This window comes from Lipotes vexillifer, unplaced genomic scaffold (assembly GCF_000442215.2).
Source record: "Lipotes vexillifer unplaced genomic scaffold, Lipotes_vexillifer_v1.1 scaffold184, whole genome shotgun sequence".
Classification (NCBI taxonomy): domain Eukaryota; kingdom Metazoa; phylum Chordata; class Mammalia; order Artiodactyla; family Lipotidae; genus Lipotes; species Lipotes vexillifer.
Window position 1 is genome coordinate 141,542 of NW_006783561.1, and position 17,214 is coordinate 158,755.

At 41.6% G+C, this 17,214-nt stretch overlaps 1 protein-coding gene across 3 annotated transcripts in view; it reads left to right on the forward strand.

Moving 5' to 3' along the window:
• Positions 1–17,214, forward strand: part of ENTPD1 (ectonucleoside triphosphate diphosphohydrolase 1) — a 94,877-nt gene that overhangs the window by 71,399 nt on the left and 6,264 nt on the right. For 2 of the 3 annotated variants that reach the window (XM_007456174.1, XM_007456173.1), the window contains exons 3-7: positions 3,255–3,372; positions 6,022–6,172; positions 8,156–8,315; positions 9,003–9,242; positions 10,488–10,754. In XM_007456174.1, the coding sequence (XP_007456236.1) occupies positions 3,255–3,372; positions 6,022–6,172; positions 8,156–8,315; positions 9,003–9,242; positions 10,488–10,754 (936 nt within the window). Of the gene's footprint in view, positions 1–3,254; positions 3,373–6,021; positions 6,173–8,155; positions 8,316–9,002; positions 9,249–10,487; positions 10,755–17,214 lie in introns of all 3 variants that reach the window. The other variant, XM_007456175.1, reaches the window with a different exon arrangement.

Here is a 17,214-nt window from a genome sequence, read left to right on the forward strand (position 1 = left end):
TCATTAGTTATCTATTTTATACATATTAGTGTATATTTGTCAATCCCAATCTCCCAATTCATTCCCCCCTACTCCTTTCCCTGCTTGGTGTCCATACGTTTGTTCTCTATATCTGTGTCTCTATTTCTGCCTTGCAAATTGGTTCATCTGTACCACTTTTTTAGATTCCACGTATATGTGTTAGTATATGACATTGGTTTTTCTCTTTCTGACTTACTTCACTCTGTATGACAGGTTCATCCATGTCTCTACAAATGACCCAATTTTGTTCATTTTTATGGCTGAGTAATATTCCATTGTATATATGTACCACATCTTCCTTATCCATTTGTCTGTCGATAGACATTTAGGTTGCTTCCATGATATGGCTATTGTAAATAGTGCTGTAAATGAATATTGGGGCTAGTTGGTGAAATCTTAAATGTCTTTTTTTTTGCTTTTCTTTTCATTTTCTAGATGTTACTTAATAAAATTATAGTACTCTTAAAAGAGAAAGTCATATTGAAATAATAATATTAAGGAGATGTCAGATCTCTTCCTCACTACTCAAATCTTCGATTTTTCTTTGATGTGAAGGACATACTTATAGGGGTTTTAGAAATGTTTTAAATATGAGCTACAGAGAAGCATTGGGTATGAGTAATAGCATGACAAGGCACAGCATTTCACAAAACATTTCTATAGGATGGAATTTTTATTTAAAACAGAATTCTGTTGTTGCTGAGTCTGGGGGATGCTGGTTTAAACTAGGTTAAGCGGATTTCTCCACTGTCAGACTTCTCTGAAGCAGTCACTACCTAGTGGGTTCGTGAGCCCAGGATGGGGAGAGAGCATGCAGCATTCCCCAGACTTCTGGGAAACTTTCTTCACTCAGGTCCTTCCAGGCTTAGTGCCCTCTGGAACATGCTTTCGAAAATGCTTATGTGGGGAAAGAGAACAAAAGCTGGTGGCTCCTGGGGCTCTAGATGGATCAAGTGATGTATAACTATCTTTACTACCCATTCAGCAAGTCAAACTGCTCTGGACCCAGTTTTCTACTATAAAATAAGAGGATTGGATGAAATGAACTTCTAGCTCTAAAATGGGCCAGGTATGAAAAACAAGTGAATATGCTTGTAGGTTTGTGACAATGAAAGGCAAACTCCCCGAATGTTCAAACAGAGAATTTTCAGACAATCAAGCTTTATCCTTCCCTAAAGGCAGCAAGCGATGCCAAATTTTTATTCTGCAATCCATTTGGAAGACAAAAAACATTTGTTCCAGTTCAACAGGTTAGCATTCCAGGCTGCTATATACAGCAGGAAATGCCGTCAATTCCTGTGTCAATGCTCTACCCGCCCTTCTCAAGCACTTGCCAAATGAAATGTAGTAAAAGTTTTCCTTTCTCAACCACCTCACTGTGTAAGGCCTTAGAGAAACAGGCTGATAGGAGCAAGGCTGGTTCCTTTGCTCTACTGGAAGAGTATCTTTCATGTCAACATAGTAGACAGAATAGAACATCCTGATTCCAGATAAAGGCTTCTTGCTGCCGCTGTCTCGCTTTTTTTTATCATATACTTCTGTGGTTAGAACATCTTCTGACAGGAAGAATTCAGGGACCCTGCTAGGGAACAGCAGGATTTTCTGCTGTGTAACCCCTGAGGCTTTTGCTCCACGCTGAGAGGTTTCCCACAGGTTCAAAGGCCCCAGACCTCAGTTAGACCCGTGTCTGCTCACAAAGGTCACCGCCTAAGCCGGTTCTTGGTTTGATCTCACTGCAAGCCTAGTTGCTGAGGAGTCTGTGCAGCTTCCTTCCTTGCTGCTCATCTGAGCTGTGGCCCTCACAGTGCGATCTGCCACTTGATAATGCTTAAGTCAGCAGTTGTTTTACATCTATCCCCTCATATTGTCTTATCACCTGGGAAGAACCTAAAAACTCCAGGGAGAAAAGAAGGCAAGAATTAGAATTAAACTCCTTGGACCACTGCGGATAGCTAAATGTAGAGCTTACTGAGGTGTCAAATTTTCTTCCATTTCACCCCAGGGAGTATCACTGTGCTGCTGTATGAGCATCCTTGACCTTCCATAACATCTGCAGTATTCTCTGCCTCCTTCTGCACAGTGGGGCTTCCCTGTGGTAATCAGCATTATGCCCCCGTAAAGAAAAGGGCCCGCATGCTTGCTTCGGGCAAAGTGATTAGGTGACGGAGCCTGGATTTGGATCAGAGTCAGACCCAAGACCTTGTGCTCCTTATACAGAGGAACAGAGGAGCAAGGTCCAGACTATAGTTTTCAAATTGGTGCCCCACTTAAAGACCTGACTCTGATCGAAAACCAGGCTCCGTCACCTAATCACTTTGTATCTTGACTAAATTACTTAACCTCTTTGTACTTTAGTTTCTCATCTGTATAGTGGGAATGAAAACAGTATGTACCTTATAGTACTGGTCTAGCAGTTAAGTCAGACAATTCTTACAAAATAGTCCTCACAACACTTGGCTGGTGCGTGTCATGCCCTCATGAAATGTGATGTGGTGACTTTGTTCTTCTTTCTCTTCTGACCACCTAGTTCTTTCTCGCATTGTCTTTTTACCTTTCCTCCTCCACCTTCTTTCTTACTTTATTCTTCCATTCATTGCCTTCTATGCTTAAGAGCCAAAAGCATGAAGTTAAAGTACAAAGCTTTTAAAAGTTATTGAATACAACTTATAGTTATATTTGTAATTAAAAACAAGCACACTTAGTATTTTCCATGTCTCTTTTCCAGAGTACAGGCCACATACCAGACCAGTTAAATCACAAATCTGGGGGTCAGACATCGGCATCAGTAGTAGCCTTTGAAGCTCTTCAGATGATTCTAATATGATTCCAATGTGCATACAGGTTTGGGAACTGCTAGACTGATGGCTTTCTACTCCCTCTATATTGTCTCGGCTACTTCAGTATATGGTTCTGAATCTTGCCTCCAATTTAGAATCACCTGAGAAGCTTCTAATAATATGGGTGCTTGAGCCCTGCCTTGGCTAAGGCCTGGATATTTCTAATGTGCAACCAGCACCGAGAGCCATAGTTCTAGAGGGATTGGTGTCCTGGTAGATCTTATGATCAGCACAACTCCAGGCACTCACTCCACCCCAACCTACCCCCACTATGAGTTAAAATACTTTCTCCTCTGTGTTTTTGAAAACCCATGTCTTTGTCTCCTTTCTGTTGCAAGCTGAATACGGAGAAGAATGATGTAATGCTGATAAGTTCTCGGTTTGTTTTGCCCTCAGTTTGGGATTGTGCTGGATGCGGGCTCTTCTCACACGAATTTGTACATCTATAAGTGGCCAGCAGAAAAGGAGAATGACACAGGGGTGGTGACTCAGATAGAAGAGTGCAAGGTAAAAGGTAAGATGAAGAAAAAGGGACCGGGAGACAGTGGGCATGAGAGCATGAGAGGCATGTGGGAAGTGAAACAAACGCACGAGAAAAAGGGAAGTCAAGTGAGAACGCAGCGGAGCTGCTATCGTTGCTATTTTATAAATAATCATTATGAAACGGTACTGAAATCAGTCCTTAATGATGAAGCCCTTGAAAGATAAACTTGCAAATAATTGGGTAATAGTAACTCCCATCAACAGAACAATTCTATGTGCCATGCACTTAGTACTGAAAATGTGTTATTTCATCCTCACAATCTCCCTTTAAGGAGTGTATTATTATTCCCATTTTTAAAAAATGAGGGCACTGAGGTTGAAAGAAGTTATGGCACTTGTTTAAGGTTACTTGAGCTAGTAAGTGATGGAACTGGGGCTCGAACTGAAATCTGCCCAAATTTAACTAAACCCTTATCGGTCATGTGATTAGCAAATATTTTCTCCTATTCAGTAGGTTGTCTTTTCGTTTTGTCAGTGGTTTCCTTTGCTGTGCAAAGATCTGCCCAGCTTTAAACTCATGTGTTAGCCAGTGGTTCTCAAATTTGAACCTGCATCAGAACCACCTGGAGGGTGTGTTAAAGCACAGGTGCTCGCTCCCACCCCCGAGTTTCTGGTTCAGTAGGTCTGGGATGAGGTCTGAGAATTTGCATTTCTAACAAGCGCCCAGGTGACATTGAGGCTGGTGGATCCAGAGCCTTGCTGCTCTTAATCTTTGTCCTCTAATCTATGGCTTGGAAGGAATTTTCAAAAGCCTTTAGCTTCTGTATAGGCAGGCAAATCATAGACCCTTAGGGCTGCGAAAAGGACCTTGTGGATCACTGAAGTCTTTGTTTTATAGAAAAGGAAGCAAAAACCTGAAAGACTAGTGACTGGCAAGGAGGAACAGAACCAGGACAAGAATCTGGGCCTCCAAGTTGCACTGCAGGCTTCCTGCTACTCTGAGTCACCGCATTGTGTATTGTCTTTTCCTAGTTAGTTTCCTTTTAAGGTCACAAGACCAGTTAGAGTTGCGGACAGCAGCTCTTCCCGCTCCCTCCCGCCCAACACTCCTGCCCGCGCCCTCACCTTTCTGACCTTCATCTCTCTTGGCCTTTTTAGCCAGGGACTCACTGTTTAGTTTTGGTCAGACAGGTAACCTAGGCCCCAGAAGATAATTGACTTTTAGTTTGGTGGCCTGTGGTGTCCACTAATTTTCATAGTTTATCAAGAAAGCTGTAGATAGGATACGTTTCCAAGAGAGCAAGTCGTTCTACCCAGTAGCCTGATGTCCTCAGAATCCGGTCCCATCAGTTCTGAGGTAGTACTTCAAACATTTCTTAAAACCCAAATCCCTCATTTTATTGACTTCTATTTAATAATTCACTGCCTTCCGTTTCTTCTTCCACGTGTTGTTGTGGTGTTAACCTAGCAGCTGTCTCCTGAGACACATATCCCCATGCGTGTTTGGCCTAATAGATGCAGTAATTTTCCCTTCTCAAAAGATAGAGTTCTGGGGCTTCCCTGGTGGTGCAGTGGTTGAAAGTCCGCCTGCCGATGCAGGGGACATGGATTCGTGTCCCGGTCCGGGAAGATCCCACATGCCGCGGAGCGGCTGGGCCCGTGAGCCATACATAGCCGCTGAGCCTGCGCATCCGGAGCCTGTGCTCCGCAACAGGAGAGGCCACAACAGTGAGAGGCCCGCGTACTGCAAAAAAAAAAAAAAAAAAAAAAGATAGAGTTCTCTAATCAAATATTTAAATAGAAAGGTGAGTTGAAAGCTACCAGTTATTGAAGGCCAGGCTTTTTGAGTCAAAACACTTAGCTGATAACTTGGAGCCGATTTTCTCATTACAGTTAAGTAAACAGGCTATTTAAAATTTGGTGAATGAGATATGGATCAGATATCTGGTTACTTATTGTTAAAGCAAATCCTCACTATAAAGCACTGAAAATGTAGATGTTTAGCTTAAAGTGAGCCAAAATTGTTAACCGTTAAATAACTTCAAAAAGCGTAAAGCATCTTGGCTCTCTAATCCTCTCCACAGCAGCAGTTAAAACAGCTCTAAAAACTGGACAGTTTTACTAGGCAGACAGGGTATCAGAGTGGAAAAACTGCTGAGGAGACATGGGTTCTATGCCTGTTTCTTCTAACAAAGGAAGAAACATTGCTGCAGAAATTTTAGTGTTAGTAGCTGTTCCTGTCTTGTGCCTGGTACATATTTTAATTTTTGTTCTGTTATCTTTTGCCTTTCCCATCTTCTAGGAATTAGTGTTGCTAATTACAACTTCGTGGAAGAAGCGTCATAAAGCAGCTATATAGAGTAGTTATCTATAAGATCCCCATTTAAGTCTGAGAGAGCCTGGTTTTAGGAAGGTTATGCATGCAATTGAATGTGAAAATTGCGCCATCCAGTGGCAAGATTACTGAACAGCAGACAGACCCGGCTTGAGGTCCGAAAATAAATCCTACTGAGGCTAGATTCAGTGAGTTACCCTCTAAGTACAAAAACTTAACAGATATCACAAAAAGAAATTGTCTCCTTGCATTTTCTCAGAAAACATCAGTATTTTCTCTAATAATGTGAAGATATGTCCTTTACTTTTAAAAACAATTTTCATCTGCTTCTACATTTTTCTCTAGGTCCTGGAATCTCAGAATTTGCTCAAAAATTAAGTGAAATAGACATTTATCTGACTGCATGCATGGAAAGAGCCAGGAAAGTGATTCCAACATCCCAGCACACAGAGACACCTGTTTACTTGGGAGCCACGGCAGGCATGCGGTTGCTCAGGTATAGCAGCCTGTAGGGACTGAGAGCTGCAGGGAGATAGGTTTGGCAGTTGCTAGAGCCTCTGAGTTATGGGCGAATGCCACACTTCTCTAACACCCCAATTCTAGACATGCTAAATGTCCACACCTAAGAAAGAAAATCTCAGTTAAGTGGGTAAAATTCCCAAACCCTTAGCTTGCATAATGATGGGAGTTTAAGTATGTAAGAAAAAAAAAAAAGGCCTCTTGCTCATCTCCCCACAGGGAGTTCAAGGGAGTGATGGCACAAAAAGAGGAAGATTGAGCCTTTATACTCTGGGATTTGGGGCTACAGATTTAGCAACTCCACATCTGGGAGGAGGAAGGCCAGAGGAGACTCGCAGACATCCCGAGACACAAATCATCACAATTAGCACATCTTTACTGGTCACCACTTAGTATCTGTGGGCATTATTTGTTCATTTGTTTGTTCATTCATTCATTCAGTTTGTATTGACTGCCTGCTCTGTCCCAGGGCATGGAAGTAGGTGACTCATCTTCCAAGATCAGAGTTTTGATACAGGGTGGCCAATTCTTTGATAGAAGAGTGCTCAGAGCTGCTATGGGAGCATACTTGTCCCTGCCAAGAATGGGAGGAGGTCAAGAAGACTCACCAGAGGAGGGGATACATGAGCCAAATCATGAAGGACTTGTGGGGGGAGGGGGAAGGGCATTACAGGCAGAGCAGACATCATGCGTTCCATAACCTATGTTTATTTGGCACCTGTTATGTGTCAGGCATAAGTCCCTGCTTTCCTGGATCTTGTGTTCTAGTAGATGCACAAAGGAGTGATATGTGAGAGACCAGGGCATGTTCAGAGGACTATAGATAGTTCTGCATAGATAGAACGTAGGGTACATAGAGTTAATACTAATAATGACAATGGTAATGGTAGCAGCCTGTATTTGTTGGGCCCTTACTATGTTCTTAGCACTGTGCTTTAATTTAAATCACTGTAACTCTATGAAGTAACAGGTATTATTCACTATTATTAATCAGATTAAGGAAGCTATGGTGTACAGATGTTAAGTAACTCACCAAAGGTCACACACCTGGCAAGTGGTAGAGCCAGGATTCTGAGTGGGATTCTGTGAAGGCAAGATTTGGATCACAAAGTGCCTTGTGGACCATGCTAGGGAGTTTGAAGTTTATCTGGGAAACAATGGGAAGCCATTAAAGGATGTTACACAACCGGTGCCACTGGTAGAGAGGTGGATTGGAGGAGAGGAAAACGGGGGATAAGGAGGCCAGTTGATAGGGTGAGGGAGCCATTCAAATGGGAGATTACTGGGGTCTAATGCCAGTTGGAAGGCAGCATTTTCTGACCCAGAGACTCTCAGTATTATATTGCCTGGATCTTGGAAGCAGTTGTATTCCATCTTCATTGTGACAACCCTGGAAGATTTCTTCTTTAGATCTCAAGGTCTCAGACCCAAAAACCAAGGCAGAATATGAGAAAGATTTTTTACCCGACTCGGGCACCAACTGAGGTTGGGTATCTGTCCCAGGACGTTTTCCACTTGGTGTCTGCTACAGCCCTAATTAAAAACTTCAAGCAGAGCCTTGAGGCTACGTAAGCAGCTTGAAGCCACCGGCAATGGCTAATGTAGCACACATCAGCTCTAGGCTTGGTGATCAAACAATATCCAGCTACCACCACCACAGCAATTAAAATTACTCTGATAATTTCTTGGAGCCAGGGAACAACAATGAAAATGGTATTTTAAGAGGACCAACCTACACAGGGATTGGAAGGATCTGGATTTGGAGAAGAGGGGCCAAAAGAGTAGTTATGCTCCTCCCCAAAGGAGGGCTTCTCAGACAGCCATGTGTGGGGATCTCCATCCTTCTATTTATTGCAGTGAGCTTATGCTTCACTTCCTAGGGGAACTGGCTGGAAGCTCTGGCTGCAATGGGTAGTCATAGTTATTCAGACAAAACCAGTAACCTCAGCTCTTTGTGCAGGATGGAAAATGAACGGTTGGCAGACAAGATCCTGGCTGCGGTGGCAAACAGCATCAGCAGCTACCCCTTTGACTTCCAGGGTGCCAGAATCATCACTGGCCAAGAGGAAGGTGCCTATGGCTGGATTACTATCAACTATCTGCTGGACAGATTCACTCAGGTGATTGTCTCACAGCATCCGTGGAGGTGGCTCCCTGTGGGTCAATGCCATTGATATCTCAGGCAGTACTTGCATCACTAGACAGAATGAATGATGGATAAATGAACAAATTAATTTACCCTCACATTTGCAGGGGTCACCAGAGGTATAATTCTCTCACAAGAACTCTCACTATTGGAGAATAAGGAAGCCATATACAGAGATACAGAAAAAATTTTTTTTAATCTATCATTAAAAATAAAGATAGCTAACATTTGCGTAGTGCCGTGTGTCTTGTGCTATGCACAGCACTTTTCAAGTACTGTTTGACTTAATCTTCAGAATTACCATATGAGGTGTTCTCTCATTTTAGAGTCTCAAATCGAGGCCTAGAGGAGGCAATTATTCTGCCCAAGGTCACATGGCTAATAAGCCAATGAGTAGGGATTCAATGAGTAGGAACTTCAGTCTTTCTGGCCCCAGATCTTGTGTTTGTAAACTGTTCCTAAGTTGCCGCAGTCTGAGCTATGTCTTTGAAGCCTCTGTTTTCTTGCTGTTGATCTGATGCAGACTCAGGAACCTCTGGTGAGCTTTGTTTCACCCTTATCCTCCTGCTCCTTTGCCTTAGGAAGTCCCTGAGTCCAAGAAATAGCATGAAAAGGGGGATGTCCAGATCCTTCTACCACTGGTGTCTGTACTGTCTTTCAGAAATTGAGTTGGTTTAACCTGAAACCAAGTGAAGGCGATACTCAGGAAACCTATGGAGCTTTAGACCTTGGGGGAGCCTCTACACAAATCACTTTTGTGCCTCAAAACGAAACGACTGAGTCTTCTAACAACACTCTGCACTTTCGCCTCTATGGCAAGAACTACGGTGTATACACACACAGCTTCTTGTGCTATGGGAAGGATCAAGCCCTCTTGCAGAAACTGTCCAAGGACCTTCAGGCGAGTGTAACTGAATCCAGACCACCCTCCCCACAACTGGGCCGCCAGCCCCCCGCGTCCTTTTCTCTTTCTATTTCAGTAACTGATCTGAAGTTGGTTACTGTACTTGTCAAACCTTTTCAGGCAGGATATCTAACTACATCTGGTCAACCCCTGTGAATTGTCCCATCCAGACACCACCTCCTATGTTTGTTTACTGCACTGTCTCCAAGGACGTGACTCAAATCCTTTCTTTGGAAATAATTTCTCACCCCTGTGGGGCTGACAATGCAAAATACATGCTACAGTAGTGTGTGTATGTGTGTGTGCGTGTGCACGTGCACACAGTTTTTAAGCTCTTTCCCACTTTTCAATCTCCATTTCCTACGAACTGCAGAAAACGAGGCTATTAGAAACAACCTGGAGAGGAGGAGAAAAAAAACTTCAGGGAAAATGCAGAGTTTATTGATCAACACTTCAAATCTTGTCCCTAGACACTTTTTGTGTTTTGAAGGTGAGAAAAGTTAAACATACTCAAAATCATGCAAGTACCAGCACATCCTGACAAACACAGAGCAGGCATGTCAAATCCAGCTGTTCCCTGTCTCTACTGAAAGGACAACCAGTTCTCTGCTTTCCTCCAAAGCTCGCTTTCTGGTTCTCAGAAACACTATCAGTAAGATGACTGCCATGGGAGGAGGGGCTGCTGAGAGACGCCTAGTGATCCCTAAGTTTCCACTAAGCCTCTCATCCACAGCAGCCCCTTTACTTCTCTTGAACATACTGGGTTGTGGGTTGAAAATCATTTTGATACTCCTGCCTTAAATGATCTGAGGCACTTCCAGCTCTTGAAGCTTTTGCTTTTTGGCTTGGAGGTAGGGCCAGGGATATAGGCAGATCCCCAGAGAACTACCCTAGGCTCGGAATTTTGAGAGCCTTGAGTTTTCCTTGTGGATCTGCTTCTGACCTATGCAATTAGTACTAAGCGCTAGGGGCCATTCCAAACTAATGGAATTTCTGGGCCCAGCTTCAACTATATTAGCTTTCTGTGAATAGCAAAAGTTCATTTACATCTGATACCACTTCTGGTGCCTGTTATACAAATATGACTGTTACCCAAGGGTAAAAAAGGCAGAGCAGGGGCATATTGATGCCAGTGCTGAGTGCCTGGCTGTTTTACAATTGCTACACATTATTGAAGTCAGACTGGTGCTTTTGTACTCAAAGCATTTGCACATGATGCCTTCAAGTGATTTTTCTATTCAGGGTACAAATGGAACCATCCATGACCCATGCTTTCACTCTGGATACCGGAGGAAAATGAACATGAGTGACCTTTATGAGGCTCCCTGCACCAGGAGATTTGAGGCAACTTTTCCATTTCTTGCATTCCCTGAAGTTGAAATCCGTGGCACTGGAAACTATCGACAATGCCGGCGAAGCATTCTTCAACTCTTTAACACCAGTTACTGCCCTTACTCCAGCTGTTCCTTCAATGGGATTTTCTTGCCACCCCTCCAAGGGAATTTCGGGGTAAGTTTGTGACATGATGATATATTTGTTACAATGGCTTTTGATTGCAAATTACAGAACATGGGCCTACAAAGGGTTTAAAGAATAGGATTTATTTTTCTCTCACATGGTAATAAGCCTTGAGGTAGATAATTCAGGGTTAGTTCTTTAGCTTAATTATGTCAGGCCTTGGGTGCAGCTTTTCAGTTATTTTCTTGGCCTTATTGTGGTGCTACGATGGCAGCTATTGCTCTAACTAAGCATTATGTCTTCACATGCAAAGCCAGCATAGGAAAGAAGGAAGTTTATCTCACATACATCTCTCTCCAACTTTGCAGAATTGCCAACAAACATCTTTTCAGATGCCATTGGCCAGAATTTGGTAAAATGCACACCTCTGGGGCTTCCCTGGTGGCGCGGTGGTTGAGAGTCCGCCTGCCGATGCAGGGGACACGGGTTCGTGCCCCAGTCCGGGAAGATCCCACATGCCACGGAGCGGCTGGGCCCGTGAGCCATGGCCGCTGAGCCTGCGTGACCGGAGCCTGTGCTCCGCAACAGGAGAGGCCACAACAGTGAGAGGCCCATGTACCGCAAAAAAAAAAGCCAGACAAGTGTGGTGAGGATGTGGAGAAAATGGAACCCTTGTATAGTGTGGGTGCAGCCAGTATGTAAAACAGTATGGAGGTTCCTCAAAAAATTAAAAATATATTTATCATATGATCGAGCAATCCTACTTTTGGCTGTTTATCCAAAAGAATTGAAATCAGGATCTGGAAGTGATATTAGCACACTAATGACCATTGCAGCACTATTCTCAAGGTGTGGAAACAACCTAAAGTTCTACTGATGGACATTGACAGATGAATGGATTTTTAAATTTTTTTTGAATTTTATTTTATTTTTTTATGCAGCAGGTTCTTATTAGTTATCTATTTTATACATGTTAGTTGTATATAGGTCAATCCCAATCTCCCAATTCATCCCACCACCACCCCCACACCCCCCAACCCTGCTTTCCCCCCTTGGTGTCCATACGTTTGTTCTCTACATCTGTGTCTCTATTTCTGCCTTGCAGACCAGTTCATCTGTACCATTTTTCTAGATTCCATGTATATGCGTTAATGTACGATATTTGTTTTTCTCTTTCTGACTTACTTCACTCTGTGTGACAGTCTCTAGGTCCATCCACATCTCTACAAATGACCCAATTTCATTCCTTTTTATGGCTGAGTAGTATTCCATTGTATATATGTACCACAACTTCTTTATCCATTCGTCTGTCGATGAGCATTTAGGTTGCTTCCACGACCTGGCTATTGTAAATAGTGCTGCAGTGAACACTGGGGTGTGTGTGTCTTTTTGAATTATGGTTTTCTCTGGGTATATGCCCAGTAGTGGGATTGCTGGGCCATATGGTAATTCTATTTTTAGTTTTTTAAGGAACCTCCATACTGGCTGTATCAATTTACATCCCCACCAACGGTTCAAGAGGGTTCCGTTTTCTCCACACCCTCTCCAGTATTTGTTGTTTGTAGATTTTCTGATGATGCCCATTCTGACCAGTGTGAGGTGATACCTCATTGTAGTTTTGATTTGCATTTCTCTAATGACTAGTGATATTGAGCAGCTTTCCATATGCCTCTTGGCCATCTGTATGTCTTCTTTGGAGAAATGTCTATTTAGGTCTTCTGCCCTTTTTTTTTTTGCGGTACACGGGCCTCTCACTGTTGTGGCCTCTCCGGTTGTGGAGCACAGGCTCCGGACGCGCAGGCTCAGCGGCCATGGCTCACGGGCCCAGCCACTCTGTGGCATGTGGGATCTTCCCGGACCGGGGCATGAACCCGTGTCCCCTGCATCTGCAGGCGGACTCTCAACCACTGTGCCACGAGGGAAGCCCCCACTTTTTGATTGGGTTGTTTGTTTTTTGATATTGAGCTGCATGAGCTGCTTGTATATTTTGGAGGTTAATACATTTGCAAGTATTTTCTCCCATTCTAAGGGTTGTCTTTTCATCTTCTTGATAGTTTGCTTTGCTGTGCAAAAGTTTTTAAGTTTCATTAGATCCCAACTGTTTATTTTTGGTTTTATTTCCATTATTCTAGGAGGTGGGTCAAAAAAGATCTTGCTGTGATTTATGGCAAAGAGTGTTCTTCCTTTGTTTTTCTCTAAGAGTTTTATAGTGTCCGGTCTTACATTTAGGTCTTTAATCCATTTTGAGTTTATTTTTGTGTATGATGTTAGGAAGTGTTCTAATTTCATTCTTTTACATGTAGCTGTCCAGTTTTCCCAGCACCACTTATTGAAGAGGCTGTCTTTTCTCCATTGTATACTCTTGCCTCCTTTGTCAGAGATGAGTTGACCATATGTGTGTGGGTTTACTTCTGGGCTTTCTATCCTGTTCCATTGATCTATATTTCTGTTTTTGTGCCAGTACCATATTGTCTTGATTACTGTAGCTTTGTAGTATAGCCTGAAGTCAGGGAGTCTCATTCCTCCAGCTCCATTTTTTTCCCTCAAGACTGCTTTGGCTATTTGGGGTCTTTTGTGTCTCCATACAAATTTTAAGACTTTTTGTTCTAGTTCTGTAAAAAATGCCATTGATACTTTGATAGGGATTGCATTGAATCTGTAGATTGCTTTGGGTAGTATAGTCATTTTCACAATATTGATTCTTCCCATCCAAGAACATGGTCTATCTCTCCATCTGTTTGTGTCATCTTTGATTTGTTTCATCAGTGTCCTATAGTTTCCTGAGTACAGGTCTTTTACCTTCTGAGGTAGGTTTATTCCTAGGTATTTTATTCTTTTTGTTGCAATGGTGAATGGGATTGTTTCCTGAATTTCTCTTTCTGATCTTTCGTTGTTAGTATGTAGGAAGGCAAGAGATTTCTGTGCATTAATTTTGTATTCTGCAGCTTTACCAAATTCATTGATTAGCTCTAGCAGTTTTCTGGTGGCATCTTTAGGATTCTCTATTTATAGTATCATGTCATCTGCATACAGTGACAGTTTTACTTTTTCTTTTCCAATTTGTATTCCCTTTATTTCCTTTTCTTCTCTTATTGCCATGGCTTGGACTTCCAAGACTTTGTTGAATAATAGTGGTGAGAGTGGGCAGCCTTGTCTTGTTCCTGATCTTAGAGGAAATGCTTTCAGTTTTTCACCACTGAGAATGATGTTTGCTGTGGGTTTGTCGTATATGGCCTTATTATGTTGAGGTAGGTTCCCTCTCTGCTCACTTTCTGAGACTTTTTATAAATGGGTGTTGAATTTTGTCAAAAGCTCTTCCTGCATCTATTGAGACGATCATATGGTTTTTCGTCTTCAATTTGTTAATATAGTGTATCCCATTGATTGGTTTGCATATATTGAAGAATCCTTGCATCTCTGGGATACATCCCACTTGATCATGGTGTATGATCCTTTAAATGTGTTGTTGGATTCTGTTTGTTAGTATTTTGTTGAGGATTTTTGCATCTACTTTCATGAGTGGTATTGGTCTGTAGTTTTTTTGTGGTATCTTTGGTTTTGGTGTCAGGGTGATGGTGGCCTCATATAATGAGTTTGGAAGTGTTTCTTCCTCTGCAGCTTTTTGGAAGAGTTTGAGAAGGATGGGTGCTAGCTCTTCTCTAAATGATAGAATTTGCCTGTGAAGCCATCTGGTCCTGGACTTTTGTTTGTGGGAAGGTTTTTAATCACAGTTTCAATTTATTACTTGTAATTGGTCTGTTCGTATTTTCTATTTCTTCCTGGTTCAGCCTTGGAAGGTTATACCTTTCTAAGAATTTGTCCGTTTCTTCCAGGTTGTCCTTTTTATTGGCATAGAGTTGCTTGTAGTAGTCTCTAAGGATGCTTTGTATTTCTGTGGTGTCCATTGTAAGTTCTCCTTTTTCATTTCTAATTTTATTGATTTGAGTCCTCTCCCTCTTTTTCCTTAATGAGTCTGGCTAAAGGTTTGTCCATTTTGTTTATCTTTTCCAAGAAGCAGCTTTTAGTTTTATTGATCTTTGCTATTGTTTTCTTTGTTTCTATTTCATTTATTTCTGCTCTGATGTTTACGATTTCTTTCCTTCTACTAACTTTGGGTTTTGTTTGTTCTTCTTTCTCTAGTTTCTTTAGGTATAAGGTTAGATTGTTTATTTGAGATTTTTCTTGTTTCTTGAGATAGGATTGTATTGCTATAAACTTTCCTCTTAGAACTGCTTTTGCTGCATCCTGTAGGTTTTGGATTGTTGTGTTTTCATTGTCATTTGTCTCTAGGTATTTTTTGATTTCCTCTTTGGTGATCTCTTGGTTATTTTGTAATGTATTATTTAGCCTCCATGTGTTCGTGTTTTTTATGTTTTTTTCCTTGTAATTGATACCTTGTCTCATAGGGTTGTGGTTGGAAAGGATATGATTTCCATTTTCTTAAATTTGCCGAGACTTCATTTGGGACCCAAGATGTGATCTATCCTGGAGAATGTTCCATGTGCCTTTGAGAAGAAAGTGTAATCTGCTGTTTTCAGATGGAATGTCCTATAAATATCAGTTAAATCTATCTGGTCTCTTGTGTCATTTAAAGCTTGTGTTTCCATATTAATTTTCTTTCTGGATAATCTCTCCATTGGTGAAAGTGGAGTGTTAAAGTCCCCCACTATTATTGTGTTACTGTTGATTTCCCCTTTTATAGCTGTTAGCATTTGCCTTATTTATTGAGGTGCTCCTATGTTGGGTGCATATATATTTATAATTGTTATATCTTCCTCTTGGATTGATCCCTTGATCATTATGTAGTGTCCTTCCTTGTCTCTTGTAACATTCTTTATTTTAAAGTCCATTTTATCTGATATGAGTATTGCTACTCCAGCTTTCTTTTGATTTCCATTTGCATGCAATATCTTTGTCCATCCCCTCACTTTCAGCCTGTATGTGTCCCTAGGTCTGAAGTGGGTCTCTTGTAGACAGCATATATATGGGTCTTGTTTTTGTATCCATTCAGCGAGCCTGTGTCTTTTGGTTGGAGCATTTAATCCATTCACATTTAAGGTAATTATTGATATGTATATTCCTATTACCATTTTCTTAATTGTTTTGGGGTTTTTTTGGTAGGTCCTTTGCTTGTCTTGTGTTTCCCACTTAGAGAAGTTCCTTTAGCATTCATTATAGAGCTGGTTTAGTGGTGAGGAATTCTCTTAGCTTTTGCTTTTATGTGAAGCTTTGATTTCTCTGTCAAATCTGAATGAGATCCTTGCTGGGTAGAGTAATCTTGGTTGTAGGTTCTTCCCTTTCATCACTTTAAATGTATTATGCTACTCCTTTCTGGCCTGTAGAGTTTCTGCTGAGACATCAGCTGTGAACCTTAGGGGAGTTCCCTTGCGTGTTATTTGTCGTTTTTCCCTTGTTGCTTTTAATAATTTGTCTTTGTCTTTAAATCTTGTCAATTTAATTACTATGTGTCTCGGCCTGTTTCTCCTTGGGTTTGTCCTGCCTGGGACTCTGCACTTCCTGGACTTGGGTGGCTATTTCCTTTTCCATGTTAAGGAAGTTTTCAACTATAATTTCTGCAGATATTTTTTCGGGTCCTTTCTCTCTCTCTTCTCCTTCTGGGACCCCTATAATGCAAATATTGTTGCATTTAATGTTGTCCCAGAGGTCTCTTAGGCTGTCTACATTTCTTTTCATTCTTTTTTCTTTATTCTGTTCCACAGCAGTGAATTCCACCATTCTGTCTTCCAGGTCACTTATCCGTTCTTCTGCCTCAGTTATTCTGCTATTGATTCCTTCTAGTGTATTTTTCATTTCAGTTATTGTATTGTTCGTCTCTGTTTGTTTGTTCTTTAATCCTTCTAGGTCTTTTTTGAACATTTCTTGCATCTCCTTGGTCTTTGCCTCCATTCTTTTTCCAAGGTCCTGGATCATCTTCACTATCATTATTCTGAATTCTTTTTCTGTAAGGTTGACTGTCTCCACTTCATTTAGTTGTTTTTCTGGGGTTTTGTCTTTTTGCTTCATCTGGTACATAGTCCTTTGCCTTTTCATTTTGTCTGTCTTTCTGTGACCATGGTTTTTGTTCCAAAGACTGCAGGATTGTCACTCTTCTTGCTTCTGCTGTCTGCCCTCTGGTGGATGAGGCTATCTAAGAGGCTTGTGCAAGCTTCCTGATGGGAGGGACTGGTGGTGGGTAGAGCTGGGTCTATCTATTTTATATATAGTAGTGTGTATATGTTAATCCAAAACTCCTAATTTATCCCCCCCCTCCCCCCACTTTCCCTTTTGGTAACCATAAGTTTGTTTTCTATGCCTTTGAGTCTCTCTCTGTTCTGTAAGTAAGTTCTTGTGTATCACTTTTTTGGATTCCATGTATAAGTGATATATGATATTTGTCTTTTCTCTGTGACTTACTTCTACTAGTATGATAATCTCTAGGTCCATCCATGTTGCTGCAAATGGCATTATTTCATTCCTTTTTATGGCTGAGTAGTATTCCATTGTGTATGTA